Below are 19489 nucleotides of genomic sequence, written 5' to 3' on the forward strand. Positions count from 1 at the left end.
TAAAATTCAGTTAAATGTTAACATGACAAAGAAAGGTAGATAAATGTAACAGTGCTACACAGAAGTGAAAAGAGAAATCAGCAATAATTTTTAAGCCAGAGAATCAGCAAAGTATCCAAAACCAAATGCAGAAAAATACTGAGAACAAAAAATATACAGAAATAATCCATTTGATTTAGGAATATAAGGCAGAGGAGGAAGAGCTGCTTAGCTGATAAAAACAGTGCTGGCCCCCACCTGCCCAGCCTGGGGGGTCTGATTCAGCAGTCCTTATTTGGGGCACAAGAACCTGCATTTCTAGCAAGTTTCCAGGTGGTTACTGATGGTGATGCACTGATTAAAGAGTTTCTAAATTCTGGAGAAAGTCAACAACAGCTATTCATACTTCATTACCATTTTTTTTTTTTAAATAAAGACACGAGTCTGTCACCCAGGCTGGAGTGTAGTGGCACGATTATGACTCACTGCAACCTCGAACTCCGGGGTTCAAGTGATCATCCTGCCTTAGCCTCCATAGCTGCCAGGATTATAGGCGTGAGCCATAGCACCCAGCTTTTGTTACTTACGTTTTTCAAAGAAACTATGAGTAGTATCGGTTAGTCTAAAAGACACTGCAAAGTGAAGTCTCAAAAAGATTAGGGAGGGCGGCACCTGTGGCTCAGTGAGTAGGGCGCCGGCCCCATATGCCGAGGGTGGCGGGTTCAAACCCAGCCCCGGCCAAACTGCAACAAAAAAAAAAAAAAAAAAAGATTAGGGAAATGGCCAGGGTGCTGTGGCTCATGCCCACTGTGGGAAGCCAAGGCAAGTGATGGCTTGAGGTTAGGAGTCTGAGAACAGCCTGAGAAAGAGCAAGATCCCATCTCTTCTAAAAACAGAAAAACTAGCCAAATGTGGTGGTGGGCACTTGTACTCCCAGCTACTTGGGAGACTGAGGCAGGAGAATCACTTGAGCCCAAGAGGTTGAAGTTGTTGTGAGTTAGGCTGATACCACTGCACTCTATCTAGGGTGTGGTCTGCGGGCCACATGAGGCGGTGTGAATATGTTTGTTCCTGTTTTGTTTTTTTACTTCAAAATAAGATATGCGCAGTGTGCATAGGAATTTGTTCATAGGTTTTTTTTTTAAACTATAGTCCGGCCCTCCAACGGTATGAGGGACAGTGAACTGGCCCCCTGCTTAAAAAGTTTAAGGACCCCTGATCCAGGGCAACAGAGTGAGACTCCATCTGGGGGCGGTAGGAGGGTGGTGGGGTGGTGGGGGTGGAATTAAGGAAATGTTAAGATTTATAGCATTTAGATTTAGATTTTCAGCATTGATTTATCCAAACTTCATTAACATTGCTTCTTTCATCTGTAAATCATTGGGCCAGCTCTTTAGGCAATGGCACCAGAGTGAAAAGAAGAACCACTTGGTCACATGTTGTTACCAGTTCCAAAACATTTGGTTGGGAAACATAAACTGTTGCTAGTATTGTGTGAGGGGATTATTTGGGACTTAATTTATTTTTACATTTTTGAGACAGACTCTCACTCTGTTGCCCAGGGTAGAGGGTCACGGTGTCATAGCTCACAGCAACCTTAAAGTCTTGTGCTTAAGGGATTTTTCTCGCCTCAGCCTCCTGAAAAGCTGGGGACTATAGGTGCCCATGATCACACCTGGCTATTTTTTTCCAATTTTAATAAGAGACAAAGGCTCTCGATCTTTTTTTTTTTTTTTTGGCCGGGGCTGGGTTTGAACCCACCACCTCCGGCATATGGGACCGGCGCCCTACTCCTTGAGCCACAGGCGCCGCCCAAGGCTCTCGATCTTAATGAGGCTGGCCTTGAACTCCTGAGCTCGGGCAATCCACCTCAACCTCCCAAAGTGCTAGGATTATAGGCATGAGCCTGCTGGGCCTATTTGGGACCTTAATGATGAAGATATTTATACCTATATTCCTTGCACCAAAACCAAAACACACATCCTAAATCAGAACTTGCTTGAAAATCCAAGATATAAACTATATACTACTTTCCTTTCTTTTTCTTTTTTGAGACAGAGTCTCTCTCTGTCACTTTGGGTAGAGTGCCATGGCATCACAGCTCACAGCAACCTCAAATTCTTGGGCTCAAGTGATCCTCTTGCCTCAGCCTCTTGAGTAGTTGGTACTACAGGAACCTGACACAACACCTGGTTAGTTTTTCTTTTTCTTTTTTTTAGCAGCTGCGCTGAGAATGAGCCCCATGTGGTTGGCACGCTAGGATACACACCGACTGCATAACTAAGTTTTTCTATTTTTTGAAGATGGAGGTTTCACTCTTGCTCAGGCTGGTCTCAAACTTCTGAGCTCAAACAATATTCTTGCCTCAGACTCTCAAAGCCACTTCCATTTCTTAAGCAAAAGATACCAAAAGCTAAGTGTAGACTGCATGATTATAAGACTACTGTTAACCATCGTTGACGACCAGACAGAAGGTCTAATTTGGGGATCGTAGTACCTCTCCAAGTGTGCACAGCTCCATGATAATCCAGACGGGGTTCTCCGTGATGACTCCAATCAACTTCACAATATGAGGGTGGTCAAACTGACGCATTGTTACTAGGGGGAAAAAAGATGTCTGCAGTTATTATTTTGAAAACGTCCAGTTTTTCTGAAGACTAGTTCAATTAAGACATAAAGTTGGCAATACAGGAATTTTAAACTCAGTTCCACAGGTCAGTTCACTTAACAAGTAGGCACAAATTAGTACAAAAAGGAACATCCTATCATGGGGTGTAAGATAACCACTGCAGTAAACTTATTAGCAATTTTTCAGGGGAAAATGTACTATGACTAAAGGGTTAAGAAAACCCTGTCTCTGGTGGCATTCTCCAGCGATCTTTCTCTCTCTCCACCCATCTTTCCTTCTCTCACTCTCTGCTCTCTTCTTTTTCTCATCTCCTCCCCCACTCTCTTTTGTTTAATATAAACTTACACTTTTATATTAAAAAAAAAGAAACGAAAACCCTTTCTTTTTTCTCATGGACAAATCTGCCTTGAACTAACCTAGGTTTTCCTCAGGAAATCTGATACAGTTTGAATGTGTAATTGATTAACTAGGCAACACTATGGCAAAAATCACTCCTGACCAGTCAACTGCTGGAAGAGGAGGTAGAATGCGACTATAAACACCTGGTAGGAAGCCACAGCCAGGTGCTTCCTTGAGTGAGAAGACTATGGTCACTGGCCATGTTCCTTGCAGGGCCCTGGAAGCCACTCCCATGGGGCTATCACAGAGGACTCTATCTTGTGTAAAAGTGGTTCCGGCATCCACACCTTGGCCTTGTCCCTTGCATGTAAGAGACTGCTTTCAGAGCTCTAAGGATGACTAGCTCCTAATAGGAAAAAGTCTACTCAAAACATCAAAGAAAGACAATTAGTCCCTAGACAGCTGTGAGCACCTTCACACAAGAGAAATGCCTGACTCTGCCTTACCGGCTTGCTTTGCTTCTGCTCCTGTCCCCATCTCAGGAGAGTCTTGGGCCACATGTGGCTTGTGGTAGTCATGTGAGTCTGACTGTCTAATTGAGGCCAAAATGACCAAGAGGGCACAGCACACATACATAAACTTTTATGAGTGGTACATATTTTTAAGTGTGTTTGTATTTATAATTTCTAATATCAGGGCTAAGAAAGTCACTTGCAGTTTACTAGGATATGACATAGGATAACCTTTACAGTTGGTTCAAAACTGCAAGTAACTCCAAAGGAGACCTAATCCAGTGACTCCAAAAACACCTGGTTTTCATGATTAAAATGGGAAAATTATTTTATGATGCCAAGTAACAATATTAGAATAATAGCAGCCGTAATTACCTTTTAGTATTACCAACATGTTATAGAGGGTGTTCTGTCTAGCTCATTCATTTATAACTTCTAATCTGTGGGAAATTGATAATAATGAACCAACCTGTTCATAAAAATGCAACTTAATTGTGTATGGAGAAATAAAATTAAAATTTTGCACATATTTAAAAATTCATTTTAGAATTCCTTATTCCCTGTATGTATGTGGTTCTTGGAATTATCTCTTGAATCCCCTTACTGGCCGCCTCATTGATTAATGATCGCTGTAGTGTCTCTTCTATCCCATTTTTATGCCTGCTCTGTTAGGAAAAAAATCGTAAATTCACTTCTAAATGACAGCCTTTTGGAAATCCAAAGACCACGTTCATATTATTTTTTATGTCTTCTCTAGATAAAACAACTTCAACTATTTCTTTTCTTTCTTTTTTTTAGAGACAAAGTCTCATTTTATCACCCTCGGTAGAGTGCTATGGTGTCATAGCTCACAGAAACATCCAACTCCTGGGCTTAGCCAGGGGTCCTCAAACTGTGGCCCATGGGCCACATGAGGCAGTGTGAATGTGTTTGTTCCTGTTTTGTTTTTTTACTTCAAAATAAGATATGTGCAGTGTGCATACGAATTTGTTCATATGTTTTTTTCTTAAACTACAGTCCTGCCCTCCAACGGTCTAAGGGACAGTGAACTGGCCCCCTGTTTAAAAAGTTTGAGGACCCCTGGTTAGGCGATTCTCATGCCTTAGCTTCATGAGCAGCTGGGACTACAGGCACCCGCCACCACGCCCGGCTATTTTTTTGCTGCAGTTTGGCTGGGGCCGGGTTTGAACCCACTACCCTCGGCATATGGGGCCGGTGCCCTACCCACTGAGCCACAGGCACCGCCCAACTTCAACTATTTCTTAGAATAGTGACCCCCAACCTGTTTTGGCACAAGGGACTGGTTTCATGGAAGGCAATTTTTCCACAGACTGGGAATGGGGGAGGAGATTTGAGATGATTCAAGTGCATGACATTTACCTCAGATCATCAGGCAATAGGTTCTCATAAGGAGCCCTCAATCTAGATCCCTCACAAGTACAGTTCACAGCAGGGGTCAGGCTCCAGGAGAATCTAATGCTCCTGTTGATCTGACCAGAGGCAGAGCTCAGGTGGTGATGTGGGCTTCGGTCTCTCCACTGCTACTCACCTCCTGCTGTGCGGCCTGGTTCCTACTAGAACATGGATTGGTACTTTCCATGGCTTGGGGCTGGGGACTACTGTCTTAAGAGGAAATGTTTTCAAGCTGCTTCACTACTGAAGTTACTTCCCACTGACTGAGAGCTACACTAGTTGCATCCACAGGACAGAGCCCACCATGGAACTATAACTGGAGCTGGGTAAGCCTGTACAGATGGGGCCTCGCACAGTTCTTATTCTGGACACCATATAGCCCATCAACATACCCAAAGATCATATTCATTTCTTGCAAAGTCACCTCACTTTCACTTGGGATGACTAATTTTTTTTATCTTCCAATTTTCCCATCTATACCAAGAATAAGACCTGATAGTTTTAAAAAATAAATATATTTTAAAAACAACATATAATATAAACACCTGGTTTATATTCAAAATGTATCATCATCAAATTTCTTATCCAATTAAGTCCATTGCTTAAGTATACTGTAATATTTTAGGATAAACATGCAGGCGTCCAGTGTATTTACTGTGACTGTGTTTTCAATTACTATCAGTGATTATTTACTATCACTTCTGGTTTTATATTATCCTCACATGTAATTATTAAGCCTTTTGTATTTCCTCTAAAGTAACTACTAAAAATAGAAATATCACAAGGCTGAACTGAAAGGAGAGGAGAGTCTTGTGGTCACTAGGAAACTATCCATAATTTTTGAGATTTTGATAAAACAAAAAAAAAATCAACAGGTAGAGTTATATAGCCTACTACTTATATTTCCGTCTAGGGGCAGAAAGGTAAAGCCCAGGAGTTGTTGCTGCTTCTGCAAATGAAGTTTTACTGGAACACATTCTTGCTCATCCCTTTATGTATTGCCTGTGGGTGTTTTCATAGCATAGTAACAGCTGAAAAGATAGAACAGAGATGGTATGGCCTTTAGAGCCTAAAGTGGTTGCTATTTGGCCCTTTACAGGTCATACATTCTGCAGAACAGTGGTTCTCAACCTTCCTAATGCCTCCTAATACCGCGACCCTTTAATACAGTTCCTCATGTTGTGGTGACCCCCAATCATAAAATTATTTTCGTTGCTACTTTGTAACTGTAATTTTGCTACTGTTATGAATCGTAATGTAAATATCTGATACGCAGGAAGTATTTTCATTGTTACAAAGGGATCGTGACTCACAGGTTGAGAACCGCTGCTATAGAAGTTTAGATACATTACATCTATTACATTTCCTTGAACAATAACTGAGTAACCCTTTCAAAAAAGAAAACAAAGTTAATCTGACCTGACTACTACAAAACTATACAATAGGTTTTTATAATGATGATTCCAAAGTCCCATAAAATCATAATACAGAAACCATTCAGAATAATAAGATAACAAATTAAAAAAATTATATTTTTGAAAATATAAAACACATAAGAATACCAGCAAAGGTAAGACAGGGTGTTGGGTCAGGAAGAGGGATGTTCTCTGTTTTGTTGGCCTGGGCACTCTGTAAAAATAACCTATTTGAGCAAGAAGACACTGGCCAGGGTTTTTCTTGTACTCAAGTCAGAGATTCAGGATTAGGATGAAGGATGCACTTAGACTTAACTGATGAAGTCACAATAGTATTTATGCTATGACTTAGTCATCTGTTGGACCAGTAGGTGATTAATACTTACTAAAATGCACAGTAGAAGGCATTCATTTCATGCACATGTAATGAAGGACACCAGATTCAGTCACACGACAAACATCTACTGGGTGCCTTCTAGGTGTTAAGTACTGAGCTGGGCACTGGCATGGGGCCGTGAGCTAGACAGACATGGTCCTTGTCCCCATGGAGCTTAAAGCCTAGAGGGAGAGACTTGTAATCATTTGCAGACAACGTATATTTAATTACAAAGACATAGGAAGGAAAAGAATGTGGTTCTGTGTGACAAAGAACACTGAAGGGAGACCTACTTCAAGTATGGTGGACAGGAAAGGGTTTAACCTAGGACCTAAAGGATGAGACGGGCTAAGCCGCAGGCAAGGAAGAGGAATATCACAATCTGAGGGAAGGAAGGAAAGAAGTGCTAGATGGACAAGATCCTTGCTCTCCAGGAGTGTACATTCAGGAGAGAAGACCTGTCATGCTTAGCTCACACACAGCAGCTTCATCAAGGGAGGCACAAACCGAGAGCTGGGGATGGAGGTGGAGATGACCACTTCCAGATAAAGTCACCTAGGAAGCCATCAGAAGGCTCCTCCTCCAAGGAAGGTTTCCTTCTGATTCTGCAGCAGGACTAGGGAGTGGTCACAATTCTTACCCCTTCCCTAGTCTATGAGCTCCATTAGGGGCAGGGATTGTGTTTGTCTTGTTCACTTCTGTGTTCCCAGGGCCTGGCAGTATCTGGACTATGATCATTTATACATCTGCACCAATTCTAGTGCAGAGATATTAATGGTACAGGTAACAAAAAATACAGGGAAAGTAAATCAATCTATGTTACACTTAAAACATCATGATTTACCTGAAAAAATCTGTAGCTAGGTGCCTGTACAAATTTAGAAATTAACCTGCAGTGTAACAGAATAAACATAGTTGTCTCATAAAAGTCAAAACATTATCTTCTTACTTCTTCAGAGACAGTTTGGATTTCACAGTTAGAAAGTCAAATGGGAGTTCCACAGAAATTTCTAGAAACTTACAGGCTTCTTGAAGGAATTTCTCTCTCACGCTGTCCGAAGTACAGTTTTTACATGTTTTAATTGCAACCGCCAAAGCTGGATTCTCCTGTGTTAGGGAAATTATAGAATCACACACACATGCAAAAAGGTTCATTATATTAATTAATGGCACATTCATGAAAAGCTTTTTGGGAACAATATGGATCATAGACTAGGTAGAATTAGAAATGTAAAATCTAAAGAATGAGAGGAATACTTAAAATAAAAACACTGAATAAAACCCCTGGAGAAAACCCAACATGCATGTGAAATGTTGCAGGCAATTCATTTATCCATAAACGTTTGTTTATTATCTGCTATGTGGCAGGCACTATTCTAGGTGCTTGGGATATACCAGTGAGCAACAGAGGCAGCAGTCTCTGTTCCTGTCAAGCTTACATGCCAGGAAGGAACAAAGACAATCAACACAGTGAGTCAGTGATGGAGTGTGTTAGAAGGGGACAGTGACGAGAGAGTGGGTCAGAATATGAGTGACAGAGGTGGTAGCCACTGTGTGAGGTACACCTCACTGAGAACAGATCACAGCAAGGAAATGAGAGAGAGAAGCAATTGGCTACACAGCCACGTGAGAGCCCACTGGCCCAGGAACACCCAGGAACAAGTGCAGGCCAGGGGGCAGCGGCACAGGGTGTATGTGGGGGAGGAGAGGAAGGAGGAGATAGGAGAGGCCAGACCACATGGGATCTTCTTTTGGCCAATATGAAGTGTGGCCAAGTGAGATGGAGAGCCAAGGTCTAGGTGGAGGAGTACCATGGCTCTGCTGTGGTGCTGAGAAATGGCTGTAGGGAGGAAAGGTTAGGCACAGGGAGCCTAGAGGTAGCTACCACAGTAACCCAGGTGACAGATGGCGGTGGCAGGTACCAATGTGGTAGCAATGGAGAAGGATGGAGATTACAGACAGACTCCAAAGCTAGGGCAAAGGTAGCTCCTGAGGGATTGGGTGTGAGAGAGTCAAGCAGATGTTTTTGGCCACAGAAATCATCAAGACAGGAAAAAATCAGAGGTTCAGCATTGGATGAGATAAGCTTGAGATGTCCATAAGATGGCAAGGCCTCAGAGGTGAAGTAAACAGCAGAATACCATGCTGGAGCTCGGCAGAGAAGTTTGTGGGGGAGAGAAACGTGGAATTAGTCCCATTTGCACAACTAGATGATGTTACCAAGGGAGACAGAGGCCCACGGGCTGTGCTCTGCAGCTCTGCAATGTGAAGAGGTCAGGAAAAGAGTAGAAAATGGTCAAGGAACTAAGACCACGTGACCAGCAAGATAGAGAAACCAAGAAAATGTGTTGCCTTGGAAGACAAAAGTTTTATCTTTGCTCAAATAAGTTCAATAGATAGAAGTAAGAGGCCAAATCACGAGAATGCTGTGGATGAAGATCTGGATAGCAAACTGTACGTGCTTACGTCTCTGCCTTTCTCTCTGCTACAATCATCTACTCACCTTGTTTCATGCTGTATATTTTTATAAGGTGCTCAACACTCAAAGCTGGGGGTGTCCAGCTGACTTTGTGAGGACTATTTTTGCTCATGTGTAGCATCGGATATCATGAAAAGTATGCATGAACTGTTTGCTCATCAGTTTTGTTAATGTTTGTGTATTTAGTGAGTGACCCAAGATTATCTCTTATTTTTCCAGTGTGTGCAGAGAAAAAAAAGGCTGGACACCCCACTTTGACAGTGCCTAAAGGGCTCAAGTACCATTTACATGTTGACTTTGAAATTTTATCTCTAGTCTTGACCTTTTCTTTGAGCTCTTGACTCACGTATCTAACTTACCATATGAAAGGTTTTCTTACCCCTCAAAGGTTTACTTACATCCCTTGGTGGCCTTCCTGCTTCCCGGCCTTGTCCCTTTTCACTTTTCTTTCCACCCACCACTCTGCAGCCACACTGGCCTCCTCAGAGCCTTCACAGTGGCTGTCTACTCTGCCTAGCTCGAAAGCTGTGCAAACACATCACCTTGTGGAAGAGCCCTGGCCCTCTTGTGCCCACATACTGTTTTTCTCACAGCTTTCACTCCCCCTTGATGTCTGACATATTTGTTTCTGCTTGACACCTTGTGTCCGGGTAGAATTTAAATTCTGTAAGAGCAGGAACTTCATCCGTTTTCGCCATTCTGACTTCCCTACCATCTAGTGGCTATCACAAGATGAGTAAATAATTGCTAAATCAATTGAATTTTATAAGTAACCAATGGTAGGTCCTTGTCCATGAAACTTACTGAGTTACATTTTGACCAGTTATTAAGAGTCCTTGATAAAATATATTACTTGATTTTATAGAGCTCTAGAGCATAATCTGGAATAGAAACCTAAAGAAAAGATTGTTTGCACTATAAAATTAGATGCTCACATTAAAACCGAGTTAAAAAATATTCTATTTTCAACAATATAGAATTCCTGGGGATTAGGATTCTTTTGACAAATATGCAGTCAGCACTAGACTCTGGCTATTAAAAAAAACTTGTGTTTTCACAACTAAAATAGATTATTTATTTTAAAAGTGAATGAATGAAGTCCACCAACCCAGCCACTCAGCTGTGTGGCCTGGGAAGTCACTGCACTCCATGACCGTCAGAATGCTTATCAGGAACAGAGACAGTTCAATCTAATAATTCAGAATCAAAAAGCATCACCTTTCCACGTCTCACAGTGAAGCAGAAACAAGTATAAATTTAAGTCTTTCTAAAGTTACATCTAGAGCCCTTTCATTAAACTGCATCTTGCCTCAAAGAGCAGTTAGAAGAATGAAGAACATAAACAGATAAAGTAAAAAACAACAAATGGATAAAGGAGTAAACAGCTAAAGATATGCAATAATTTAAATAATTTCATAAGCACAAGAGCAAAGGCTCTCAAAACTGAATGTTAAAGGCTTTCAAAACTGAACTTCTAGATTCACAGTCCAGAGTGCTATTATACATTTACTATGAAACCCTAAAAATTGAACTTCCAATTCGCTTAGCTCATTGGTAGCAATTATCTGTGATAAAAAAAAAAAAAAAGGTTACAACCTTTGGTTACAGAAGTGATGCTCAGTGCATTGCTAATGCATGCGAAAAAACAGTGGACCTGGAGTCACTAAGGAAAAACTGCCATTTGCAGTTTCCACAGCAGAGCCCTAAAAAATAGTCAATTTTCTATGTTCTTATTACTTTATTAGAGCCATCTCTGTATGTACACTGTTATTATTCAATTTTAAAAACAGGTGTTTTTTTTTTTTTTTTTTGACAGTTTCACTCTGTCGCCCTGAGTAGAGTGCCGTGGTATCACAGCTTTCAGCAACCTCAGACTCTTGGGCTCAAGGCGATTGTCTTGTGTTGGCCTCCCCAGTAGCTGGGACTACTGGTACCTGGAGACAGAGTCTCGTTCTACCTCAGACTGACCTCGAAATTGTGAGCTCAGGTGATCCACCTGCCTTGGCCTCCCAGAGTGCTGGGATTACAGGCGTAAGCCATTGTGCTAGGCCAAAAAATGTTTCTTGAGCAAATGTACAATCATGTCATGGTCAATGACAGAAAACATATACTACAGTGGTCCCATAATAATGGAAGTAAAAAATTCCTGTTGCCTAGTAACATAGTAGCTCTTGCATTACTCATGTGTTTGTGGTTAATGCCTACTGTGCTGCCAGATGTGTAAAAGTACGGCACAGAGAATTATGTACAGCAATGCTTGATAACGGTAAAAGTAATGAAGATGTTACTGGGTTTTTATCATTACTCTAGAGCATATTTCTACTTATTAAAAAAAAAAAGTAACTGTAAAACAGCCTCAGGAAGGCCTTCCAGGCAGGTATCCAGAAGGCGGCATAGTGATCAGGAGATGCCAGCTCTGTGTGGGTTACTGCCCCTGAAGACGTTCCAGTGGGACAGGGTGATACTGACATTCTTGACCCTGTGTGGGCATGGTCTAAGGTATGTGTTTGTGTCTTAGTTTTGACAAAAACGTTTAAAAAGTAAAAATAAGCGAAAAAATTAAAAATAGAAAAAAGCTTATAGAGTAAGCATATGAAAAATGAGTCAAAAAGTTGGGAAAAATAATTTATAAAAATAAAAAGGTTATAGAAAGCTAAAGTTAATTTAGTACTGAATAAAATAAAAAAATTAGTGTAGCCTAAGCATATAATGTTTGTAGTCTGCAGTGTGTAGAGTGACATCCTGGGCCTTCAGTGTTGCTTACCACTCACTGACTGACTCCCCAGAACCCTCGGCGGCTACACCTTATGTATTTATTTTTGAGGTCAGGTGTTGCTCTATTGCCCAGGCTGGAGTACAGGGGCAGGATTCCTCTCTCACTGCAGCCTTAAACTCCAGGGCTCAAGCAATATTCCTGCCTCAGTCTTCTCAGAAGTTGCAACAAAGGGGTGTACCACCATGCCTAGCTAATTTTTTTATTTCTACTTTTTGTAGAGATAGGAGTCCACTATTTGCTCAGACTGGTCTTAAACTCCTGCACTTCAAGGGAACCTCAGCTTTTGCCCCATAAAGTGCTGACATAATAAGCATAAGCCACCACAACTGGCCCCATCTATCTTTTACACTGTATTTTCACTTTACCTTTCCTATATTTAGGTATGCGTAAATATACAAATACTATTTTGTTACAATTGCCTACAGTATTCAATACAGTAATGTGCTGCAGCCTAGGAGTGATGGCTATACTGTATAGGTTACTGCTGAGCGTGCAGGCTACACAGCATCTGGGTTTGTGTAATAGGTTACACTCTAGGGGTTACTGCAGAGCGTGCAGGCTACACAGCACCTGGGTTTGTGTAAGTGCTCTCTATGACGTTCACGTAACAATGAATTGCCTAATGAACCATTTTCCAAGAATGTTTCATGATGTGTCAAGCAATGTATGAATGTACTATTATCCTAAAATGTATTTTAAAGTCATTTAATAAAAAAAGACATACAAAAACAGATGTTGGTGAAGGCGTGGAGATACTGACTCATACACATTGCTGCTAAGAATGGAGAATGATGCGGTTGCACTGGGAATCAGTCTGGCAGATCACGAAAGAGTTGGACAATAGTTATCATATGTCAAAGCAAATCTACTACTGGGTATGTACAAACAAGAACAGAAAACATAAATCCACATAAAAACTTGCACATGAATGTTTGTGGAAGAACTTTTTTTAATTTTTTATTTATTTATTTATTTTTTTTGTAGAGACAGAGTCTCACTTTATGGCCCTCTGTAGAGTGCCGTGGCCTCACACAGCTCACAGCAACCTCCAACTCCAGAGCTTAAGCGATTCTCTTGCCTCAGCCTCCCGAGCAGCTGGGACTACAGGCGCCCGCCACAACGCCTGGCTATTTTTTTGTTGCAGTTTGGCTGGGGCTGGGTTTGAACCCGCCACCCTCGGCATATGGGGCCGGCGCCCTACTCACTGAGCCACAGGCGCCACCCGTGGAAGAACTTTTTAACAAAAGTAGAAACAACCCAAATGTCTATAAGCTGATGAATGGGTAACAAAAAGTGGTATGTATCAATACAAAAGAATATTGGGATAAAACGAAGTACTAATAGATGCTGCAACAGGAATGAACCTTAAGAACATTATGGCCAAGTGGAAAAAAGCCAAACACAGAAATTATGAATTACATGATTCATTTATATAAAATACCCAGAATAGGCAAATGTACAGAGACAAGAAGTAGAGGAGAGGTTGCCAGGGGCGGGGGAAAGGGGGCAATCGGGGTGACCATTAATGGAGTTGAGACTTCTTTTTGAGATGAAGAAAATGTTCTAAAATTGACTGTGGTAACTGATAGTTGCAAAACTCTGTGAATACACTAAGAAGTACTGAATTGTACATTGTGAAAGATGAAGTTTAGGATGGACAAAGTAGCTCACGTCTGTAATTCTAGCAATCTGGGAGGCTAAGGAAGGAGGATTGCTAGAGGTCAGGAGTTTGAGACCAGCTTGAACAAGAGCAAGACTTCATCTCTACTAAAAAAAAAAAAAAAAAGAAAAAAAATCAGCTGACTGTGGTGGCACACACCTTAGTCTCAACTACACGGGGGACTGCTTGAGCCCAGGAATTTGAGGTTGCAGCGAGCTATGATACCACTATACTCTAGCCTGGGTGACAGGCAGAGCAAGACTCTGTCTCCAAAAAGAAAAAAAAAAATTGTATTTTATACTATGTAAATATCTTCACTGAAATTTTAGGGGCAAAATAAATTAAAAAATTGACCCATCTCTTTTTTAGAGTAAATTAGGGCAAATTAATATTCTTTTCTTGAAAACACAGGGAAGTGGAATACTAGCTAATTGCTTTTGACTCTGACCATCCAATTTATCAATTCCAACCAATGCAACAGTCATGTATAGAATCTATTACTGATGGCAAAAACTGAAAGATCAAAATGAATAAAAGACTTGGTTCCCTAGGTCAGTGATTTTCAACCAGTGTGCCGTGACAAGGTCTTAGATGTGCCACAAAAACTGTTAAAGATCATTAATTGAGTTATCTTGAAAAAAGTTGAAAGCACAGTAAGTATATTCTTGTTTTTACTCTTTTTTAAATCAACATAATTTAAGCATGCCACTGAAATTTAACTATAGGCTCAAATGTGAGGTAAAAAAGGTTGACTGACATTCCTCTAGGAGTTCATGTTCCCAGTTTTTGGTTTCTAAATATACCAAATAAGCTGACGTGTATAAAAGAGCATTTAAAAAGACAATTATAAATTCCTAGAAGAGCTAAGGATTCATGAAGATAAACAAGAGGAAATTTAAATTTAAATAGTCAAAATCAGACCAGATTTTTGGTAATCTTAATGGCCTTACCGGACTCATATAAACGCCTTGATGTACATCTCCAAACTGGCCTTCTCCAATACATCGTCCGAGTTCTATTCTTTCTCTCTGAATCTCATAATCCCTGGCTGCAAAACATGATCCACACACCACTAAATACTTAAGTACAAAATTTCAAATGTAGAATTAGTCAGTCACATATTTCATTTAATTATTATCCTAACTAAACATTTCACCTGTAGCACCTCATTCTATAAAAATGCTTTAAATGGAGTGGAATTCTCTTAAACAACACTTTAACAGTAAATTATGTATCAGTTATGGTATTAGATGAACTGCCAAAACAATGAGTGCTGTAAAAAGTAGATTTTTCATGCTGTCCTGGTTTTTGAACATCTAGTTTATTTTATATCTATTTGATAATTTCTTAAATTATTGCTCTAAGTACTAAATTATAGGCTTAATTAGTAAGTTATGAGTTTGGATATTAATAAATGAAGGCTATGAAAACACAGTAATTTAGAGCAATTATTTTATAAATAACTAAAGTTTGCCTAAATATGGAGGCAACACAAAATGGTATCATAAGTAAACTTTATGTTTTGAGCGTTCAAGAGTTTTCCACTTCATCATAAACCTATCTCTATATTATTCACGAAGCTAAAAGAGTTTAAAGAGGTAGTTTCTAAAACCTAATTTTAAAATTAGATGACTCAGAATCAAAGATAGATATATCGACATAATAAATTGTTAGTACTTTATACTTTTGAGAGTGTGTTCCTCAAATTCATATATTCAATTGTAATTTATACAAAATCAATTATTTAGTAGGTTATTCAGGCATATAGGAAAAAAATACCCACTAGGAACATAATAGATCAAATCCTAATTCAATTAACTACTTGATACTTTGATTTACTTCAATTAAGAAACTCATTCCCATAGCTTATATTATATACATATATTATTTATTTATTTATTTTGAGAAGGAGTCTCACTTTGTTGCCCCTGGTAGAGTGCAGTGGCGTCATAGCTCACAGAAGCCTCAGATTCTTGGGCTCAAGTGATTCTCTTTCCTCAGCCTCCTGAGTAGGTGGGACTACAGGCACCTGCCATAACACCCGGCTATTTTTAGAGGAAGGGTCTCACTCTCACTCAGGATGGTCTGGAACCTATGAGCTCAGGCAATCCATCCACCTCGGCCTCCCAGAGTCCTGGGATTACAGGTGTGAGCCACAGTGCCTGGCCTTACTATACATATTCCATCAGTGTGATCACCAATAGAATAAACAAAGAGCCAAGTATTTTTAAATGTTCTTCCTGGTTCATCAAATTATAAATCATACAGAACATTCAATCCAAAATTTAAATAGTTATTTTCCTCTTTAAAATCACTTTAGCTAGTAGTTCCAATGATTTAACAGTACGAGTAAACCAATGACAAACAGTTTTAAAATAACAGTTAACTAAAAACTGAAACATCCCGTATCATTCTATAGGTTGCAATTGCAAGCAAATGCAGTTATTTAAAAGGAATCCTGTTACCTTCATCTATTCCATAGCATTCTGTATTGCAGTTAAGAGAGAAAAAAAATTAAAAACCTTGCTTAGAAATAACTAGAAGCAATGAGGCAAGTAAACAAACTTGGAAGAGTACATTTCAATAGTATGTCATTTTAAAAATATTTTAAGCACAAATGAGTGAAAAAAAAGAATAAAAACAAGTAAAAGCTAAATATCCTCAAGTTAACTCAGTGTTATTTAAATAATGCTTTTAAATTCTTATCTCAAATTCCTATATAACTTATTTTTGTGGAACCTGGATAGATGTTAGACATTTACTACTTAACTATAAATAACAAATATACAAATAAAAATTTGGATTCTCTGCAGTAATGATCAAGTGACTACATGGCTAATCAAATAATTAAATTTACATGTAAATATTTTTCCAAATTGATAGATACCGGTAGTCAAAATGTATACACTTAAGTGTTGGCTCTTGCCTGTTTTCTAATCAATCTCTATATAGGAGCTCTCAAAAGGGGACACAGGTCACCCTGGATAATGCATGCCTGAGAGAGTTGGATAGTTTGTCTTTATTTTAGTAATGCTTCCTCAAAGTATACAGAAAATCCAAAGGAGAGCATCTTTTAAAATATTTACACAATGGAGTAAAGCACCTGAAACATTTATTTTACAAACATGTAGAGCTCCACTGAATTCAGACATCTAGATTCTGATTTACTGAGGCCTCTTTAGGAGGTAGCTTTACATTTTTTAATGCAAATGAAATTTCAAGCATTTATCCAATTCAAGATTTGGGGACTATATACTCTCACGTGAGAACTGGGGCTTCTGCATTTTCCTCCATCAACAAGCTGCACATTGCACAAAGAATCTGGACACTTCCAGGCTGCGTGCACGTCTTCTATAGAGTTTAGTCTCTCTCCCCCACACCTCCCCTGCTGAGGTGCATGGAAAGAAGGCTAGACACTATTCCTACTGGTTAGTCAATGGCAACACGGTGAAGCAATTTCAAAGGGGAAATAAAAATCTGTGCACACACACATAATCTTTCAATACTTATTTTCTATACAGAAAAAATACTCTAATCAATAAGGCTTCTATTATCACAGAGCAGAAAAACAAGATTACAAAAATTCTGTAATTAAAGTGAATTATTCTTAATATTTGAGTTTTTTGGTTTTTGACATTAGGGTAGGCACATAAAATACAGCATTAAAAAGGTTGAATAAATACCTCTGTTGAGCACCCCATGAGCTATTACAAAGAGCTCTAAAGTGTAGTAAGTGTAAAGCATTGTTAAATACGAGGAGGAGCGGTGAGCCCCGAGCAGAGAGGCTGCCAGGCTACTCACTGGAGGGCATGGTGTACGTGTCTTCTTCATCTATAATCTCAGCATAATCGTCTGTTTCTGTGGGGATGGAAACACATGTGTTGAAAGGAGTTAAATGTTTGACCTCCTGGTCTTCCACATAATTTGAAAAAGTGAAATGATCTGCCTAAATCGTCTACTATGCTGACATATTCTTAAAACACTATTACTCAAATTTTGCTCCCACTTGAGTCATTTATGGAAATAAAAGTGACATCATTGTCCAATATGTTATAATACACAGGCTTGTTTATTAGAGGAAAAATAGGGCCAGCACAGAAGGCCCTTGTAAAAAAAAGACAGACGTGAAATGATTCTGGGTATGAGTCAAATTAACCAATCTGTACTGACTGCAAAATTCTCCCTCAGCTATACACGTTTAAAAGTATACTGTTGTCTTCCTGGATTTTTCCAAACAAGACTGGCATTTCCAAAGCACAGGATCTGTTTTTTACTAATGAGACTCAACAGCATAATCAGAACTTTCTCCTTTATTTTTTATTTTGAAACAGGGTCTCACTCTGGCACCTGGGCTGGAGTGCCATGGCGTCATCATAGCTCACAGCAACCTCAAACTCCTAGGTTCAAGTGATCCTCTTGCCTTAGCCTCCAGAGTAGCTGGGACTAAATGCAGGCACCAGTAGGCCTGGCTAATTAAAAAAAATTTTTTTTTTATTTTATTTTTAGAGACAGGGTCTCCCTGTGGTGTTCATGCTGGTCTCGAACTCCTAGGCTCAATCGTTCCTTCAACCCTGGCCTCCTAAAGTGTTAGGATTATCATACAAAATTATGCCTAAATCCGATACAATAGGTAGATAGTCTATATTATTTCTTCTTTCTTTTAAAAGGATAGGGTCTTGATATGTTGTCCAGGCTTGACTCAAACTCCTAGGTACAAGCAGTCCTCCTATCTTAGCCTCCCAAGTAGATGGGACTAAATGCACATGCCACTGTATCTAGCTCTCCATTATTCTTACATGTCCATAAATAATACTTGCAGGATTACAAAAAAACTTAGCCCAAACTTTACATTGTTTTATTTCTGTATTTCTCCCTCTTATCCTGTTCTCACTTGGTGAATACTAAGAACACAGCAAGCTGGTGTCCCACAGGCCTACAGTTGTAGACTCTGGGGGAGAAAATCTGAGCTAGAAGGGAGCTGCTAAAGCACTTCTAACAAAAGGACTGAGTGGGGGAAGACTCTGCTCCAACAGTCAAGACAGGGAAGCAACAGAAATCACACTGACAGGCATTTGCTACTCACTTACTCTTTTTATTCCTCTAACTTAACAGGCTCAACTTTATGATACCCCGGTAAGAGAACTAACGCAATGAAGGCTGCATTCCCCACTGCCCTTCCTGCCTCCTTTCATGGAAAGCACATGCCTTCATAGGTAAAGCACAGGGCTGGCCCTGCTGCAGCTGGATTCTGGGAGGGACAGCCCCCTCCCTGCCCTGGTACCCATGCTGCTCAAGTTTCCATAAACCCTGCACTCGGCTCTCAGTGTTATTAAGCAGATGATCCAGACTTGTCAACAGCACAGCTTCACATGGCTGCAAAGATCACTCACTGTGAGTGTCTCCAGAAGCCCAAGTCTCCTGAGTGACAAGCATGTACTGCCTGAATGAAGACAAAAAACTGATGATGACAGCATGCGGAGTGATTGCCACCTGATGAAGCTTACCTTGTTAAAAAGCTCGTGTTGGCTCAGAGTCAATTATGGTTTTAGCCAAAGTATTAGCTAATCGGAGACCTTGCCCCAAGATACTCTGCCCCAATCCCATCACCCTGACACTTATCTTCCCCATTACCTATAACTCCCTGACTTTACTGTGTTTCCTTGTTAACTGTCGGTGCACCTCTCCAGAAAGGGCATCCACTGGAGCAGAATCTGCCCATACCTTTTTGACCACTAGGTCTTCGAGAAATACTGCCAAACAACAAGAACGAAGGCACTGTGACAATATACTGTACACCCCCAGGGAATGGAGGCAGAGCTATTCAGTAACCTGGGTGAGGCAGCACCGTGAGTAGCACAGCTGCAATATATGAGGTGAGGCGCGCATCACACATTTGGGTAACCTGACCTTA

At 40.1% G+C, this 19489-nt stretch overlaps 1 protein-coding gene across 13 annotated transcripts in view; it reads right to left on the reverse strand.

Annotated features, from left to right (window-relative positions):
- The window catches only part of PTK2 (protein tyrosine kinase 2), a 331183-nt gene that overhangs the window by 82311 nt on the left and 229383 nt on the right, over positions 1-19489 (reverse strand). For 9 of the 13 annotated variants that reach the window (XM_053559586.1, XM_053559583.1, XM_053559587.1 and 6 more), the window contains 5 exons: positions 17380-17436; positions 16044-16064; positions 14529-14626; positions 7686-7770; positions 2477-2577 (listed from right to left, as the gene is read on the reverse strand). In XM_053559586.1, the coding sequence (XP_053415561.1) occupies positions 2477-2577; positions 7686-7770; positions 14529-14626; positions 16044-16064; positions 17380-17436 (362 nt within the window). The remainder of the gene's footprint in view (positions 1-2476; positions 2578-7685; positions 7771-14528; positions 14627-16043; positions 16065-17379; positions 17437-19489) is intronic. The other 4 variants (XM_053559582.1, XM_053559581.1, XM_053559578.1 and 1 more) reach the window with 1 other exon arrangement.

This window comes from Nycticebus coucang, chromosome 13 (genome assembly GCF_027406575.1).
Source record: "Nycticebus coucang isolate mNycCou1 chromosome 13, mNycCou1.pri, whole genome shotgun sequence".
NCBI classification, from domain to species: domain Eukaryota; kingdom Metazoa; phylum Chordata; class Mammalia; order Primates; family Lorisidae; genus Nycticebus; species Nycticebus coucang.